The following is an 18,567-nucleotide window of genomic DNA, read 5'->3' on the forward strand; positions in this document are numbered from 1 at the left end:
ATCTTATATAGGCCAGACAAATCGTAGAATCCAAAATAGGATTTATGAACATTCCATTCTGTTCGCAATTCAGATTCAATTTCAGCTCTAGGTCAACACCATCTCATACGGTTCCTCACCCAAACTATGTCACCATTAACGGTATAAATGAACCGTCCTCTGTTCCCAGTAGCAGTAATGGATTGGTTAGTGATCAGTGCAGTAGTGTCTGTAAGTTTGAGAGATTGAGACCTCAGAGCCCTGAAGAAGACATCAAAGAGGATGTCGAAAGCTCGGCGCAATGATAATCGACGCGGTTTAACCCGGAAATATATATGTCTAATAATAATTGGAGAAATATTCAGGAATGTGCTAAGTCCTACAAGAACTTTCAAATACGATATTAGTTACTTGACATATTTAAATGTAAAGTTCCCGAAGATGTTTTGTTTTTCTCGACAAAAAGGATATAAAATTAGACAGTTAATATTAAACGTCTTTTATTTACAATAATATATTATTCATCTATTCTTTTAAATAGGGTAAAATATTTTCTTCGAACCAAGCCCATTTGAATCTCAGATGTTCACCTTCGACTTGGAGTAAATGCAGCTTTTTTGATGCGTATAATGCTCCTAACCCCAAGCGATCCTAAAACATAAAATATACATTTAAAATATTCTAATTAAACATTTAGAATTGCTACTATTACGATAATATAAAATAACGTGCTAGCATCTCTACGGAGCTATATAAAAACTGGGTAGAATCAAAAAATGTAAAAACTTAATGAGTAGAGTGGCGTAAAAAATATGTCGGTGGTTCCTTACACTGATCCTTAACTCTGTACCTCGTACAACCGAAATAAAATAACATCTTAATTTCAATATAAATTCCAAATAGGACAAACACACCTTGGAAGACACTAATTTTATGGTTGTAAAATTAAATTACTTAAGATTATACTATGGAACGTTATAAACGTCACATTTTTCTTATTTTAATTCAAATAATTATTTTATTTCAATTCTTTTGACTTTATTCATTTGTTAACAACTTTCTCTTTAATTTTACTATTTTTAGTCTAAAAATAGTTGGCGCGTAACTATTGTATCAATATTCTGGTCCATCGTTCACTTATTTCGATTCTACACTCCATTTTATTATATGCCATAGTTATATATAAAATGTCTATGTCCCACTTAAAGCAACAAAATATATTTGTCAGTTGGCTACTCTTGACTTCTGTCGTGTCAGTTTTACTTCAATATAGAAGGGGAATATTTTTTATCTTTCGTCTTTTCGTCTATTTAAGCTGATGTCTTTGCACTGTTAAGAAACTGTACAACGCAATATACAGTATAAGTATACAGTACATGGTCAATTTTAGACTAATTCAACTACAACCACGAAAAAATGCCGGAAAAGATGATTAGTCTGCTTTGCCTACTTTGCAAGAAAACCAAGTTTTCTCTTCAGGAGTATTAGTATTAAAGGACATAGTAACCTACAGCCATAGGAAAAACATTTGCCCAATACTAGGATGTCATATCAATGCCCACTATCTGGTGCGAGAAAGCACCATCATCAATATTAAAGGTAAGTTCTTTTTACATTTCATCTTAGGTACATGTCTAGAAAATATTAATATAAGAGATAAATTTACTTTTGTTAAAGCCACTCGTAGGGAAGTATTAAATATACTTTGTAGTGGAAAATCATGCGCCTGATATGTATCAGAATAACCTTCATATTCTGATCACAGGTAAATTCAGTTTGACCTGATCTCCTCACCTTTGTGGACAAATATGTCCAAGAGAGGTAAACTCGAAAAAGTGCGCATTCGAGTGTCTTTCGAGAGAAGAATAGGGACCATTAGAGGCATGGAATATGATCCAATGGCAGTAAATATGATGACTGAGGCAATAACAGCCGCTTAAAATAAAAACTACCCAGAGAAATTAAAGAAATAAAAAATAAATACAGTTTGGTGGAATAAGGACTTGCAAAAAAGGTTAAGATATATGTAAAAGGCTATTTATAAGGCTAAATACAATAAATAGTGAGATAGTGTTGGAAAACACTGACACAATACAATAAAGAAACCCATAAAGAGAATCCAAAAAAGATTCGTAGATAAAGTTCTGCAAAGAAAGTAAAAAGACTCGTGTATGTTCTACGATCCACTCATCTAGTTCTTACCCAACGACGGTCTTGTATCGGCTTACATCCTAAACGATAAGATAGCAGACCAAACAGCATATCATACTGGCCGACAAATCCTTTTAGAAAAATCGTGAAAAGATTATTTGATAGGTACATAAGGAACGAAGCGTTAAGGGAGATCTCAGTCACGATGATCATTATGCGTGACTTAACGCTAGATGATGATCTAAGCAGACTACTCTTAAAGTCGATGGAAGAGAAAGAGATAGCGGTAGCGTCTTTTCTGGACGAGGAGAAAACGTTGAATAAAGGCGACTCGAACAAAGAGGATTATTTTATCCTCATTAGACGACGGTATTATTGTCTCCTCTGATGTAGACTATGCTGATGGGCAACCTACTAGCGAAGCAATCCAGAAAAGGTTTCTATTGCCTTAGATATGCAAACTACCTGGCAATTGTAGTCAAAGGTTGTTTCGCCAAAACAACCGACTAATTCAAAGTCGGGTAGAGAATACAATTGCCATCTACTTGGATCCAGAAGGCACTTAGTTTCGTAGAGTTGACTCCAACATATAGAAAAGATTAGCAAAGGACACATCAGTGTAAAATAAAGAGTCGCAAAGACTAAAGCGCAGTCGAACAGTTATTAGAATAATAGTAGAATATCTGACTAGACACTCTAGGCTCAAAAACATGGAGTTTGACAAAAGGAACTTTTTATCGGTTCTGTTAAGAGGTTAAGATAACCGCATGTATGCCACTGCGTAGGCCTTGCAAGATTGTGCTATCTAGAAATCGGAGAAGAAAAAATCCAAAGCATCAAGCTGTATACAATGATCTTTTTTAAGGTTGTGAAAATTATCAAGAGGGCTAGGCTACATTCATCTTTTACAGTGGACAGTGGAAAACATTTTATTTAGGAACATATGTCTCATTTTTAATGAATTAATTTTTGTTTTAAAATATATAAATTAAATATTTAATTGTAAGTGGCATACATTTAAAAAAACCAATAACCTCTTATATAATAACAATAATAATAATTTTATATAATACTAAAGTTTTATAAAGGCCTTTGTTAAGGCATGTTAAATTAGATAAATGTTATGTATTAGTTTTTGGTATTAATTGGCATAATAATTTACTTACTTCTGTATAGAGAGGCGATTCTAACAAAGGCAAAATTTCTTCCGCTTGTCCTGGTTTGTAAAATCCGAACCACTCACTTTCCACAGGTTCTACCATGGTATCATTTAAAAATTTCACAAGCACCAAGTTTTCTAAGGACTTGATTCTTTCACTGTATTCCGCATTGATCGTCTTTTCGTTGTTTATATCAGCCAAAAAGGTACTCTTTTCTTTGTAAAGGTTTTCGTCCAGTGGGTCGTGCCAGTAGGTGGCTTGCACCAAATCTTTTTGTACAAAGCTACAAACATTCGAATTAAAATAGTTATATCAAGACAGTAATTATATATGTTAGTAAAAATTTGAAGTACCATATTTAGTTTATATTTTGGGTTATTTATACATCTATTCAGAACTTTTTCATTTGTTTTTCGTGGAGTCCAAGGAATTTTTGTCTCCGGTACACCCACATTTCAAATTTCTCTAACTGATTCAGAGTTTTGATTCCATAGAAAACAACAGAGCAAACAAAACAAGTTTCAATCTTAATATCGATATGTATATCGCAGAGTAGAGCACGCTTCTTGAAGAAACTATCGCTAGCTAGCTTGATTTATTGTGGTGGGTCAACAAGCTTGTAGTTAATCCAGCTGCAAGATATGTGTAATGGTTAACCTGTTCAAATATCTTCCCAATTTAACATTATAGGTAAAGCAACACTCTACCTCTTATGGATTACCATTATCTTGTGTTTTTTATTGTTAATTTTCATTCCAATCTCTCGACAAGTATCATTAAGTTGGTCTAAGACTTTCTGTCAGTTCATGTCTGTATCAATTAGAAGTGCAGTGTCATTTATTTGCATATCTTATATTAGGAATTTGTTCTCCATTAATTTTTTTTCAGTACTTTCTTGGATAGCAGTACCGAGAAAAAGTAAAAAAATCATTGGGGACAATACAGAATCTTGCCTTACTCCTTCACTTATATTAATAATGCTGGATGTTCGTTTTTATTAATCTGAGGTCTTTATCATTTAAGTTAATGTTCTGTAGAGAACTTAACATTAAATTATGATCTAGGCGATCAAATACCTTTTCGAAATCGTCAAAGCAAAGTAAATCATCTATGTGTTGGTCGTAACAATTCTGCAATAGTACCTACTTGTAGAGAAAATAAAGCCTCTCTTCTATAGCACTTCCTCTCAAATTTTTTCTATAATCTATTGTGAACTACTTTTTGTACAATTTTAACTACTTAGTTTATAAGACCTATTAATCTGAAACCTATACAGTGTCTGCACAATTTAGCAATAAATAAAGTAAAGCGTAATTAATCTAGGACCCATTTAAGACAGAATCCTGTATTGTATATTGCATACATTATGTGTATAATATCTAATAATATTGCATACACTGCGCATAATGTATATTGCATACATTTTGGTGCTCACTCGCATACCATAAAGCAAAAACGCTATACCTAAAAATTTGGTCTACGACTGCAATATTGCGTTTTATATATGATTCACCTTATTATTAATTTTGACACTAATTTTTTAAATATTAACTTACTCCTCATATGCAGCTCCATTTAACAGCTGTCTTATATAATCACATAAAACTTCCGATATAATAGCACATCTAGGAAGTCCATAAACACCTTGATGTTGGCCACCCAAGGAAATTAAATTTAGAACTTTTACTTTTGGACATCTTTGTACCAAAGCCCTCCTAAAATAAGAATACAATAAGTGAAATAGTTTAAATATCTAAATTTTGTAAATTTAATATAAATATCGTTTATTACGAAATATACTCTAATTAATAAAAATAAGAGCTATGTTTAAAAAAGATAATTCAAAATAACTGAGTTACTTTTAAAATAATAAAATATTAAGAAATGCAATCATTTATCAATTGTTTCATCACTGCTACCGGCACTACTGATTTCGCTAATATAAATCTTGTGTACAGGTATCTAATATTGTTTTCTATCGTTGATCATTCTTGTAGGTACAGTCATAGAATAATAAACAATCAGAATGCCTTCTCTGCTTGTCAAGATAAGTACGCGCATCTTGTTCGCGCAAATGAAATCAGCCATGTTTTAAACGAAACCAGTGCTGTTCAGTGAAATTTTATCTGATGTGTGCATAGAAAAACTAACCCGGTTTAATTTATTTACGGCAACCATAGACATAATATGCACTATTTTATTCATACTTTTAGTTGAAGAATAGATTAAATTATTTCAAATTCACTAAATTAATTATCTCTAAAAATTTAAATTACAGTTCTGTCCTAGCTTGTCCTAGCTGTCCTAGATGTCCTTAAAAGAATAAACCAAGAACGCCAACTTTTCGAAACCATCAAGAAAAGGAAAACGGCGTATCTAGGTCACATCATGCGAAATGAAAAATACCAGTTCCTCCAACTTATAATCGAGGGTAAAATTGAAGGCAAGAGAGGAATGGGACGCAAGAAAATGTCCTGGCTCCGAAACATAAGGCAATGGACAGGGATTAACGACATACAATCTCTGATACATATTGCAAGAAATAGAGAATTAATGGAAAATGTGATCGCTAACATCCATTACTGGATTTGCATCTAAAGAAGAAGAGAGTCCTAGCTTGTCACAAATTTCTTAATTCGAGTCTATGTTTCCGTTTAAAATATGGCGATCGTGACACACTTCAAAGGCGGCATCTGAAAGTGGGCATTCTAATTGTTATTTATTCTGTGGTACAGTCATCCAGTACCGACTTCCAAATTTTGACAGCTGATAGTGGCTCTATTGTTAAAGCAACATCTCTGTCAAATTAGCTGTCATTTATTTAGCCTATTTTGCTAAATCATCATGCATGGATATGGCGTGCAACAGTACGTGCCAATGATAACATTGTTTTATCAAAATGGGAGTTACTTAATAAAAAATTTAATCAAACATAAAATCCTTCCACCCTATAAGATTTGTTACCTTTTGTCATTAAATAACAAAATTGTATATAACTACTTAACAGAATTTATTTTGAAACGTAACCTCAATTTGTAAGCCCAGTTAAAATAGTAACCTTTGTTTTATCCCATTTGTTTTAAACCTACTATCCGTGACCCAGTCTAATTTATGTTTTAATTTAATGTCTTCATGGGGCCCTAGACGAGAAGCGAGTAGCCATGTTTATTCCTTTACTGATAACCAAATATGCTTGTGATAATTATTTTCTTTTCTTTCTTTTTCCTTTTATAGCCGTAGGTATTTTGTTTCTTTTGCAAATGAAAGCTCCGTTCCGAACGGGACAAAAAAAAAACTTGCTCGAAGAAAGATAATTTCTATATTTAAAGAGGACATCTTCATTAATAGTGGGAAGAGATGTAATTATATTCTCTGCAATTGTAGTAAAAAATTGATTTATTTTGGCTGGAAATAGATCAGGTTGCACCGAACTCAATCTTGTGTTATTTCTTTCGAAATTTACCATTTTCCAGTAGTTTCTAGGTTTATTATTGGAATTAGTAATAAAATCTCAGTAGGCTGAGTTTGTAGAAATTTGCCGATTATATTAAATCCTTAGTGGCATCTGAAATGTGTTTAATAAGAGAAAGATTAGATCTGTAAGACCTTAATTCATTATTAAACCATTGCAAGGGTCTTTTTTCAGCAGTTTGTCGAACTTTTTTTAGTGGAAAATGCTTTAATACTAAGTTGTTATAAGTTTCGGTAAGAAAGACTGTCAAAAAATCACGATCATTATTAATATCATAGAAAAAGTCCATCATGGGTGTTCTGGTCGGGCAACGTTAAGTTTAAAGGTAATATTTTAGTTGAGTATCCTCATAAATGTGATGTATAATTATGAGAAAAAGGTACGCATATTAATAATATTAGCACGACTAGTGCTTTTAGTAAACTACGACTTACAGAAATTGACCTCCTTGTGAAAACCCAATGGCATTGAAACCATTCGCCAGTTCAGGATCCGAACCAAGCTTTTCGCATACCTCATCAATTTGTTGGTCAGGATGTCTAAAAAATCCATTTAAGACATCTTCAATAAGATTGTTTCCAATCTGGATTGAGTGAATGTACGTACCCCCAAGAGTAGTATTAAGTTTTTCGGAAAAAGCTCCCAAACTAAAGGAGAAACAACAACTGTCACCTAAAAATAAATATTAAATAAGTAAAAAATATGTGATTGATTTAGTTTCATATTACACAAAACACATTCAAATTCAAATTTTGTGTTAAAGTGGCTTTTTATAGCAATTTATTTTACGACTTTACTATAATTTATATGTAAGGTAAATCCGAGTAATATTGTCACATCTTCACTAAATATTTTTTCTCGCATATGACTATACTTAGAAATTTGAAATTACGTGTAATGTTAAGTTGCTATATTACGAGTAAATGGAGAGTAAAAGTTTTATTGTAAGTTTAAAAATTTTGATATACTTTTTTATTTTTGTAAATGTGTCAGATGTCAATGTTGGCCACACCCTAAGAAAACATTCACATCCCATATTAACTACGTTATAAACTGTGTTATAAACCAAGATTTACTAATGGTCGAGTAACATTGACATACAATAAGTTAATTATGCACTGTTTTTGGTACAAAATTTATTCAAAACCCAAAAAATTCGAAAATATCAATAATCAAAGTTAACACATAGGAGGAAAACGCGTTCTTTCGCCAGGAACGGTAGGAAATAGAAAACAGTTTTCTTTCTTTCTCAGGAAAGTCACTGCTACTTCAATACCGTCGGAAATAATTTCTTTTTACCTTTTCAATGTAATGATGGATTTCATGCCTACGCTTATCAACTGTAAATTTTACCAAAACCTAAGAGTTAATCCCAATTTTGGTAGAATCGTGTTGTTTCGTTTTTGCCACTGTATTGGGAATATCATGTTCATGTTTCAATAGAGGCGCATCTAAGTCTGAATAGTCATCTATTCATAAACTAACTTTGCTCTCAGAACTTGATTCAATTGTTTTCTTTTTCGCCTTAATCGTGTTTTTATTGATTTATTCAAGCAGTGCTTTCTGAAGGAATTCTTTCTAAAACCTCTGAGCTAGTAAGACATTCAGCAAATTTTCTTTAACTCTATTCCGTTTCAGTGTTTCTGGTCTTTTTTCTTGCCTCTTTAGTGCTGATAATAATGCGAGTTCTAAGGTTTTTTGGGTGTCACATCTTTCTGTATGGTGCCTAGACGTACTGGTAGAATTTACATCATCTGACTGAAAGTGGCGATTAACCTGAAGTTCTGAGTTTTCTGGAAAAATTGGAGCAGTTACTTCTTGTTGAAGATTTGGAGTAGATGTGTAAGCTGATACCTGACCCTACAAATCCGCCAGTTGCATTTGTTCTAGAGAAGCATCCTGTCTCGACCAATGTTTTAAGCAATGAAGGAAAAGTAATTTTGTCTACATTTTTGCATCCCGTAGCACAATAATATTCTTTAACCACATTGATTTTAACTACTCTCACAGCTAAGGGTTGCAAAGCATGAGATGTGTGGGCCGACGAACACAAAATTTCAATATTATTCACACAAGCCATTTCAATCAATGGCAAATTCAAGTGTGAATTGTGACCATCAACTATTAGAAGCTTAGGGCCTTCCAGTTTTGCAGTATGTTTGATGAAAACGTTTTTAAACTTGGCCAACTGAACTGATTCCATCCATCCCGATGGCATACAACATCGTCAGGGCCGTTTTGGCACCAGGTAGAATACAAGTGTAAACCTTTATAATTTACAAACAAAGGTAAATACTCTCCTATTGCACTATAGCAAACCAGAACAGTGTACGTTGATTTTGTTACAGTACCTACAACTTTATGCGGATTTTAAATCCTTTTCGACATAATTTTTTTGGATTTAAACTTCTGTATAGTATTGGAAACCATCAAGACACGAAAGCTGCAATACCTGGGGCATGTTATGCGTAATGAGAGATACAACCTACTTCAATTGATTATACAAGGGAAAATCCAGGGCAAGAGAAGTGTAGGAAGAAGAAGAATCTCATGGTTGCGTAACTTGAGGGAATGGTACGGATGCACATCAATTGAACTATTTAGAGCAGCAGCATCTAAGATCAGAATAGCCATGATGATTGCCAACCTCCGTCGCGGAGATGGCACGTGAAGAAGAAGATAGATGAGTGAAGCCACTAAAGGTGTGGGTAAAAACCCTTTAAATGATGTTAACTTAATTAATTAATACATATTTGTTGATAAATTTAAATGATGTTATTTTAAACAGATTTACTTCATGGCAACAGAAGACTACCAGAGGTTGCTAACCCGAGACAAGATGTCTCTTAGGTCCTCGATAACAGATTCAGTTGCTGAATAATGTTGTTAATGAGAAGTAAAAAATTAAAGGAATATATGTCAATAAAAGATTCGTTTCGTAATAATTATCAAAATTTAAAAGTCATAAATGTCATCCAATTAATAACAATATTGAATCATCTGTTTAAATTTTTATGACACTTCTCGTGTCACATAATTTCATATAAATACAATTATTATTTTGAAAGATCTTATTTAGTCTATATAATAATTAAATTTACTATCAAATGATTTATTTATATTTTTTTATTATCTTAATATTTCGTCTGAATTTGACAGGTCTGTCAGAAGTAAACAACGTGTGCTTTATTAATATGTTAGCAGGTGGCGTTAGGAGCAAACATAATAATTTATCAAATTATTTTATTTTTTTTTAAGTCTTAGTATTATTTATTTTGAAAATCGTTACAATCATTTAAATTGATACTCGACTCTTACCTTGCTTAACATATAACATTAATTTATTATAGTATCTATAACTTTAATCTATCACAATTTCTAATTCAATTCTATTTTCGGCACACAATTTTGCCACCCTGGTGGACGATCAAATCGATAATTTCTTCGCCGTAAGTGTCTACTGTTTTGATACATTATGATCTGTATTGCACAGGCAGCCTCTGCAAGTTTTTTTAATTACATTAGTAATCTCGTGATCTATGTTTGGATTGGATAAAATCTTTTCCATCACTTCCACGGCTATTTCGCAAACAGGACACTCCCAAATTTGAACTTTAATCATATCCATTTGTGATCCTCGGCACAATTTTATGTACGAACATATTTTCGGTGGATCAAGAGCAGCACTCAATAATTGAATGACAGTGTTTGCATATTGATCAACAAACTTGTTTTACGGATGATGGCATAACCTTGCAAATATCTTTAACTATAGTTTCAATTTCAGCATCAGTCGGCTTATCTTTCAATTGATCTTCTATTTTCTTCATCACAAATTCGCATAATATACACTATGGCTTGGATCCAACAGAACCAGTATGGACATTATCTACCTATATTTACATTATTTACATTATATACCTATCTATACTTTTACCTATTTGCCTGACTACACAGTGGTAAGGAATTAGCTAGTCTATTATTAGTACATATATGTAATGTCGCACACATTTCTTCAGGAGTCAAATCGGCGAGTAACATTTCGACGATATGATCTGTGTATTTATCAATAAATGTTTCGCATTGGTTGTTAATCGTTTGCGACAGAACCTTGCACAATTTTTCAAGCGCGGCCTTGATTTGAACCAGACCCAGACTTGTTATTAGACACCATCTCGTTCAACTTGGTAACAGCAGCAAGGCACAGAGGACATTTGGAGTCGCTCTTAGCTTCCAAAAACACTTCGATACCACTCTTTTAAGAACGACAAATTCTTATCATGGGACATACTTTGGAAGGATCGATTGCCTGATCTAACAGAACAACTAGAGCTGGTTCATATATATCTACAAAGCTGATACAAGTAGTGTTGACTGAAACTGGTAGTTCTTTGCAGGCTTTTTCTATTACTTACTTAATTTCTTTTTTAGTTTTAGGATATGTAAGTGCAATCTGGACATATGTAAGAAATATTTATAAAATTCGCGTTCCTTATTGTAAACAACTTGAGTATGCGGTGGCATCAAAAGATCAATGGGTAATTTTATTGTTGTTCCAAGTTAACTTTAGATAATGCACTCGTACCAACTTTTTCCGGTTTCCTTTTAAAAGAAATCTCTAACGCTTTTTCTGCATTATGTTTTTCCAAAAGTGGTGCAATGTAAAGGTCTTTCTTTTCCTTAGTCACTTTACAAATTCCAATCTAGTCATAGACTTCGGTTGTATTCAGATGATCTACTAAGAATGTGTATACTTCACCGTAATATTACGGCGAATTGTTGAACAATAATTGTTGAGCTCGTAGATCAATAGCCCGATGGGGTTTTTATTATTATACCTTTTAAAAAGGAATTTTTAAATAAATTTTTTTTGTAATACATGGTATACAGCCTACTACAGGAATTTAGTTTGCTTGTGGATTCTTGTTATGAAAACGATAAAATATATTGTTTATGGTACGGCCAGTTTTACATTTTTTATTTTAATTTTATTACATGTACTTGGGATAAAAATAAAAAAATATTTTATCGCTTTCCCAGTCGTATTACGTAAATAAGTTTTATTTTTAGTATATCAATGTTTTCAAATCATAGCTGAGTAGTCTATTACTATTTGTTTTCACTGGTGCATATATTTTTTACTTTACTAAAAGATTGGAACTGGTCCAGATGATTTAAGAATTGATTTTCAAACAATCAGGTAAAGATGAGTGAAATCTTTTTGCAAAATTGTTTTTCAGAAAGTTTCCGTCTGGCAATATACTTGTTTTTGTATTTTGAATATTTTGACATTTTGCATTTGTAAGCGAAGAATAGAATAGATGTAGGCTAGACGATATGGATCATAGCCAATGATTTTATTATGCGCTAAACATATGGACAGTTCCATATAAATGGAATAATAACATATGGACTATGCTGTAATATGTTTAAAGGCAATACACTTTTCAGTTTTTAGTTTTTATACCAAGAATTGCGCGAAGAACCTTTTTAAACGGTGCTTTGAAAAACTGACGGAAATGGAGAAAGATGCAATATTTACAGCATTTTATGTAATAGGAGATAAGAACATTGAAGATAGTTATTTAGGGTCGCTCATAGATGTAAGAAAAGTATCTGAAAGGAGAAAAACCAGCGTACTTGAAAAGAAGAAGTATTCTTATCACTATAGTGTTAAAATGGGTACAAAATCTGTAAAAGTATATGCTCAGCATTTTGTAACTTACATGCTGTTCACAAATGAGTATTGAAAATTGCACAGTAAAAAGCTTCTGGTGTGGTGCTTGAAAGGGATTCCCATGGTAAACACCATAATCGGCCAAACAAAAAGCAAGAAAATATTGTGAAACAGATTGAGGAGCACATTAATAGTTTTCCAGTGCGTGAATCACACTATTCACGAAATGAAAATAAAAAGAAATATCTATCAGCAGAGTTAAATGTGCGAAAAATGTACAAACTTTATTTGAAAAAATATGATCCCGAGCAATATTGTCTGTTAAAAAGGCACGAAAAAATAAAATCTACAGTTACGTATGATTACTATTATAGGTATTTCACAGAACATTTTAATTTGTCATTTGGTTATCCGCGATCGGACACTTGTGCTACTTGTGATCTGTTGAAAATACAACTTGATGCTGCTTCTACGGACGAACTTAAGCACCAACTGAACTTTCAAAAAGAAGTTCATCTCCGGAAAGCCCAAGCGTTCTACGATGATTTAAAAGAAAAAACTGAAATGGCGCAAATCGACGAAACTGTGAAGACTATTTGTTTCGATTATTAGTAAAATTTGCCATTTCCTGTTTTGACTACGGGAAATATTTTATGCTAGGCAGATCTGGGTTTATAATCAGCTTTTTTAATGGAAGCTGTATCGTTTTTGTGGTATTTTATACAGAAGTATATTAAAAGTTTTGTTACTGTTCTGCATTTATTTGGGGAGCAGAACAAAAATGCTGTTAGGATCCATTTCCTTTCAATTTTAGCCAAGAACGGAAGATTTTCAAAAATAGTACACCATTTATCCGAGCCAGGTCACAGCTTCTTGCCGTGTGACCGAGATTTTGCAGAAATTGAAAAAAAGAAGCGTAAGAAAGAGATTTTGTATTCCAATACACTTTTTACCACAGCTTTCAACCAATGAATACCAATGTAATCAATGGTATTCATTGGTTGAAAGCTGTGGTTAAAAGTTCACTGTGGAACGTGTAACACTGGACATGGTGTTTGATTTCAAAACATATTTCGAGCCTATTTTTAAAAAATCCGCTGTGGTTAAAAAGCGCCCTTTTGCTTTATCGAAATATAGATTATTTATATATGATTCTGCATCCCTGAGAACATTTCGGTACTGAAGCACATAATCCTTTCTCGTTAACGTCATATGCTTTAAATAAAAGTTCAGGAACCATTATTGACCTAAACGGAGCTCCTCTGGCTTATACGGAAAATATACCACTGAAATCAGCAAAATACGATAGCATTATGCCTTTAGTGAAAAAATATGTTCCTCCTTTTTGCCAAACATTTTATGATACAATCAAACGGGCAGACGCTGATCGCTGATGCAGATTTTAGACTGTCCTCTTTTATTTTATTTTTGATTTTCTGCATTATTACAGTGATAGTATAGTAAAATTTATTATTGTATTACCTACTTTGTTCTTAGGTGAGTTCTGTTATAACTAATAAAAAAGATTTTTTGCAAAAATACAGCATTTTTACTATTTTTTCGGACAATGTTTCCTATTTTGTTAGCAATAAATGACTATGTGCAACATTGCAAAAACACGTGCAAAAATTCACATAATTTCAACTATGACTAAATGACACGTTTTCTCATTTTTCCCAAAACTATGCAATGTGCACGTGGACGGTTATTGCGCCAAGCCCTTCAATTATGGTAATTTTGTCAAATGAACCACATAGATATCAATACATTTACTTAAAATTTAAAAATATATATTGATCAACAGGCAATTTACTTCCACCTAAAATTGATTGTTATAATACTTTTACCTCATGTTCTATTAAAACTACAATCCGTATTTGTCAGAAGAATGTGACATTGGCCTACACACATAGGTATGCTATATTTATATACATATATACGAGTGCGTAATACTTGAATACCTTATGGATTTAAAAATATTGTACATCGTTGTAGGTGGCAAAAATTTACTTCTCTACTGCTATTTTTACACATCATAAAAACGACACGACAAACATTTTCTGTACATCGCTGACCTTTTTCTGAACTTTTTTGAACACGGTTCTAAATCAAAACAACTATACTGAGAAAAATGGAAAATCAACAATCTAAATAAGCTTTAAAAATGGTAAAGGAGGGCCAATGTAAACATACAGTTTTTTTAAAGCAATGGAGAAATACTATCTGGGCCAGGAATTTTTCTGATACCCTCTTCTTCTTCTTTCAAAAATTGTTCAAAATCTACTTGGAAAAAGCACAACGTATACTATATGACGATATAACGTTATAGACACTGCCTTGAGGAACACAACAAGATTTACAACTAGCACGCGGTCAGAAAATTAAATAAGGATCTGTGTACAAATACCTTAGAATGAAAATAGCAAAAGATGGAACACTTGAAGAAGCAATATTAAACATAAATATAAAAGAAAGGAAACAAATATTAATATTGCATATGCACATGATATCACAGACGAAGTGGTTAGCAAATAATTAATATGGTACGGACATATACAAAGAATACCCAATCACAGAAGCCCAAAAAAAGTTATTAGAATGGAATCCAAAAGGAAGGAGAACACGAGGAAGACCACGGAAATTTGCGAGAAGACGTTGACAAAGAGATAGGGGAGAGTGGCCTGGAAGATGACATGTGGAAAAACAAAGAGTAATTAAGATTAGGAGATTATTACTATATTTCTTTGTAAATGTATTTACTTCACCGCAAAAATGTCGAGTTTGTATTAAATGTCTTTTTAAGTTTTTATCTCATAAATCACAGACCCTTTCATATAATATTCTAAAAAGAATTATTTACCCAAAGTTCTAATCTTAGTCGGCAGTAATTTACGTCAAAATTTCTCTAATGGTCATCACACACACAATTCGAGCCGCACACCTGTACTTTTTATCGTTCTATTCCCACTAAAAGGTTTTAAGAGCCGGTTGTAAAATATTTTATTGCTTTTTAATCTAAAAAACTACAAAACGATAAAAAAGATAGTAAAACATCTGCTCGAATTTAAAATATCTATAAAATGCTGCTTATTTGGCTGTAAAATTACAATCTTTAGTCCGCAGTCGGATAATCATCTCGCTCGACTTGGTAAAGTGGTCATTTCAACTCAGTTATTTTCAGGACAAATTGTAAAATAAAAGTGTTTGTAAAATTAACAGTGCTCAAAATAAAATAAATTACGTAACTCGCTGTCTACAATATTTCTTCAACATCGAATTGTACCTAGCATCGAAGAAGATTAATTAATCGGAGTCTTTCATAGTCAACTACTTAGAAGTTTAGTTCTCGTCTTTTGTTGAAGCAAAGAGACATTCATAACACATATTATTTTTGTGTCTATATTTTCTCTAATATTTCCGCTTAAAATAGTTTATCTGATCATAATTTATATATGACAAAATATGATTTAGCAAATCTAAGATTTACAGAAATATATAAAAAATAGTAAAGAATAAAGGATACCGATAGCATACCAACTAGTAAATATTTTGACTAACTTAACAAAATAATTATTTATGTTGAAGGTCAGTCACAAGTTCAAATTAAAACAAAAATAAGTTTATCAAAGAAACCACACGATACGCATCCAAGTCGGTGTGACTTAAGAGGGAAATTGCTATAATTTTATTAATCTTATCTGACGTTGGAATGCAAAATAGTTTATTTGTCATCGTTAAAAACAAATGCATCAAGTGAAATGCGAATTTATTGGATATATCAAACGAATGTAAATCGTAGTCATAATAAAATGTAAGTCAAACATTAATCCTTTTATGTTATCGATAAGAACAAAAATTAAAATCATTAATAGCTGCATTAAAAGTATACTACTTCCAAACTACAACTAAACAGTTACAAACTTTTGTAAAAAAATCTTTAAGAAAACCCCTAAAAATATTCTGGCCTAACCGAATAACTAATACAAAACTATAAGAAAGATTAAAACAAACTTTCATAATATCTACTACAGTCAAGGAAACAAAAATGAAAATGGATTGACCATACTTTAATGACAGATCAAAACAACATAGCGAGAAAAGTACTTGTATAACAACCAGAAGGAAAAAAAGAGGAAGATCGGACAACACCTGGAAAAAACTGCAACGAGAGAAGAAGAAAAAATGTATATAAGATAAAGTGAAATTAGAGCAGAGCAAGAAATAGAAGATAGTGGAAGGAACTAGTACACAGTTTATTCAGAGAATAAACATGACATAAGATGGCCCCTGACCCGGCCAATCAGCAAAAAAATTAAACAAAATTAAGTGAAATTAAATAAAATTAAATAAATATAAATAAAATCAAATAAAAGTCGAGCGTATGATCAACTAACTATAAAATACATCATCATCATCATGCAACCTCTTCTGTCCACTGCTGGACATAGGTCTCTCCCATTTTTCGCCACTCTTCACGGTTCTGTGCTTCTTGTTGCCATTTCTTGGATATTCGTCTAATGTCGTCCATCCAGCGTGTTGGTGGTCGTCCTCTGCTGCGTTTGTCTTCTCGTGGGCGCCAGTCAATTAGTTTTCTGGTCCATCTTGTGTCTTTCAGTCTCGCTATGTGACCTGCGAATTCCATTTCAGCTTGGCTATACGTTCGACGACATCACTGATACCTGTTCTTTTCCTTTTGATTCCTTATTTTGTCTTTTTTGACACGCCGAGAATTGATCTTTCCATGCGCCTTTGTGCCACTCGCATTTTTAGTGCTGTTGTTTTTGTGAGCGTGAGAGTTTCTGCTCCGTATGTCATAATAGGAAGAACGCATTGGTCAAATGTCTTCCGTTTCATAGCTATCGGGATGTTGCTCTTAAAGTGTTATTCGTCGTTGAAATTCGCAGGTCTGGTTGCCCTTGCCTATTCTGATTTCATGACCAAGATATATGTACTTTTCTGTCAATTCTACCACTTGATTTTGGATGATTAGGTGTTCGCTGAGAACTAAATTTGTCATAAATTTGGTCTAATCGTGAAAATCAACACGTAATCGTTAAGTCGATAGCACTATTCGATATATTTTTTTTTTGAGTAGTGATTAATAACCATAAAATTCTTTAAATGAAAAATTAATTTTTAGTCCATTTGTTTTTAAAAGAGAATCCTTTAAGTTTTTTCTGTCAAAATTAAATCTTCTTCTTCTTCCTCTTTATAAGCAATTCTGCTTGGTCATAGACAATTATGTCTAAATAAAAAAAAGAACAAAAATAAGGAAATGAAAATTTCTTTTTAATGCAAAGCAGTATATAAGTAGTAAAATAAATAAGATAATAGTTGACAAGTTTTAATTTACTTTTGAATCTCAAACTAGAAAACTATTGCAGAAAATTGGCAAGCTATTTTGTTTTAGACATTGAACCTTTATATTTTTGGGGAAAATATAAGTGCTAAGCTGATTTTTGTAGACTTTGTACATATATCCTAAAATGTGTAAGATACAATGTACCTATAGATATCTATTATCTAACAATATATTTAAATCGTCTGATTTCTTATCAAAATTAATACATACCAATCTATATCATATTTATTTAGCCTGGTAACCTCCATAAAATTTAATTAATGAAATTATTCAAATTTTCTCGCAGGGCATTCTATAGAAATAAATTATGTGTATCCCATGCAATCCTTTACGAAACGTCTATGTTTACCGGGTATTCTTTGTTTTGATTTTAATTTGACACAATGCACACAGGTATATTTTAAAATCATAAATGGCTTATCCCAAGAGTTTATCCCCCATTTAAGTTATTTAAAAATCATTTGGTAGGATGATTTGTTATAAAATTTGAGCTTTTATTATACTTTACTTATTACTATTTATAATAACCTATAAAATGAAAATCGTTCACTTACCCATTCCATGCCATAAAACTATTGGCGGCACCTTTGCATTAACATCACAAGTTAGATAAAAAATACTTAATAAAATAAAAAGCCTGGTCTTCATCTTGGATATTTGTTTGGTATTGAAGTATTATTATCAATAATTTTATATCATATTCATGTCTCTTGAATCTTAATTGTAACGACACACGTTGCGCGCGCAGTATGGGTAAAATAATGGC

At 32.3% G+C, this 18,567-nt stretch overlaps 1 protein-coding gene across 1 annotated transcript; it reads right to left on the bottom strand.

Annotated features, from left to right (window-relative positions):
- Positions 1-462: 462 nt before the first annotated feature.
- On the bottom strand, positions 463-18,519 carry LOC140448594 (palmitoyl-protein thioesterase 1-like). The gene is made up of 5 exons (XM_072541677.1): positions 18,356-18,519; positions 7,197-7,434; positions 4,847-5,005; positions 3,297-3,573; positions 463-630 (listed from the first exon to the last, which is right to left on the bottom strand). The coding sequence occupies exons 1-5, from the start codon at positions 18,447-18,449 to the stop codon at positions 505-507; spliced, it is 894 nt and encodes a 297-aa protein (XP_072397778.1). The 5' UTR covers positions 18,450-18,519; the 3' UTR covers positions 463-504.
- Positions 18,520-18,567: the final 48 nt, after the last annotated feature.

This window comes from Diabrotica undecimpunctata, chromosome 8 (genome assembly GCF_040954645.1).
Source record: "Diabrotica undecimpunctata isolate CICGRU chromosome 8, icDiaUnde3, whole genome shotgun sequence".
In the NCBI taxonomy this organism is placed as follows: Eukaryota; Metazoa; Arthropoda; class Insecta; order Coleoptera; family Chrysomelidae; genus Diabrotica; species Diabrotica undecimpunctata.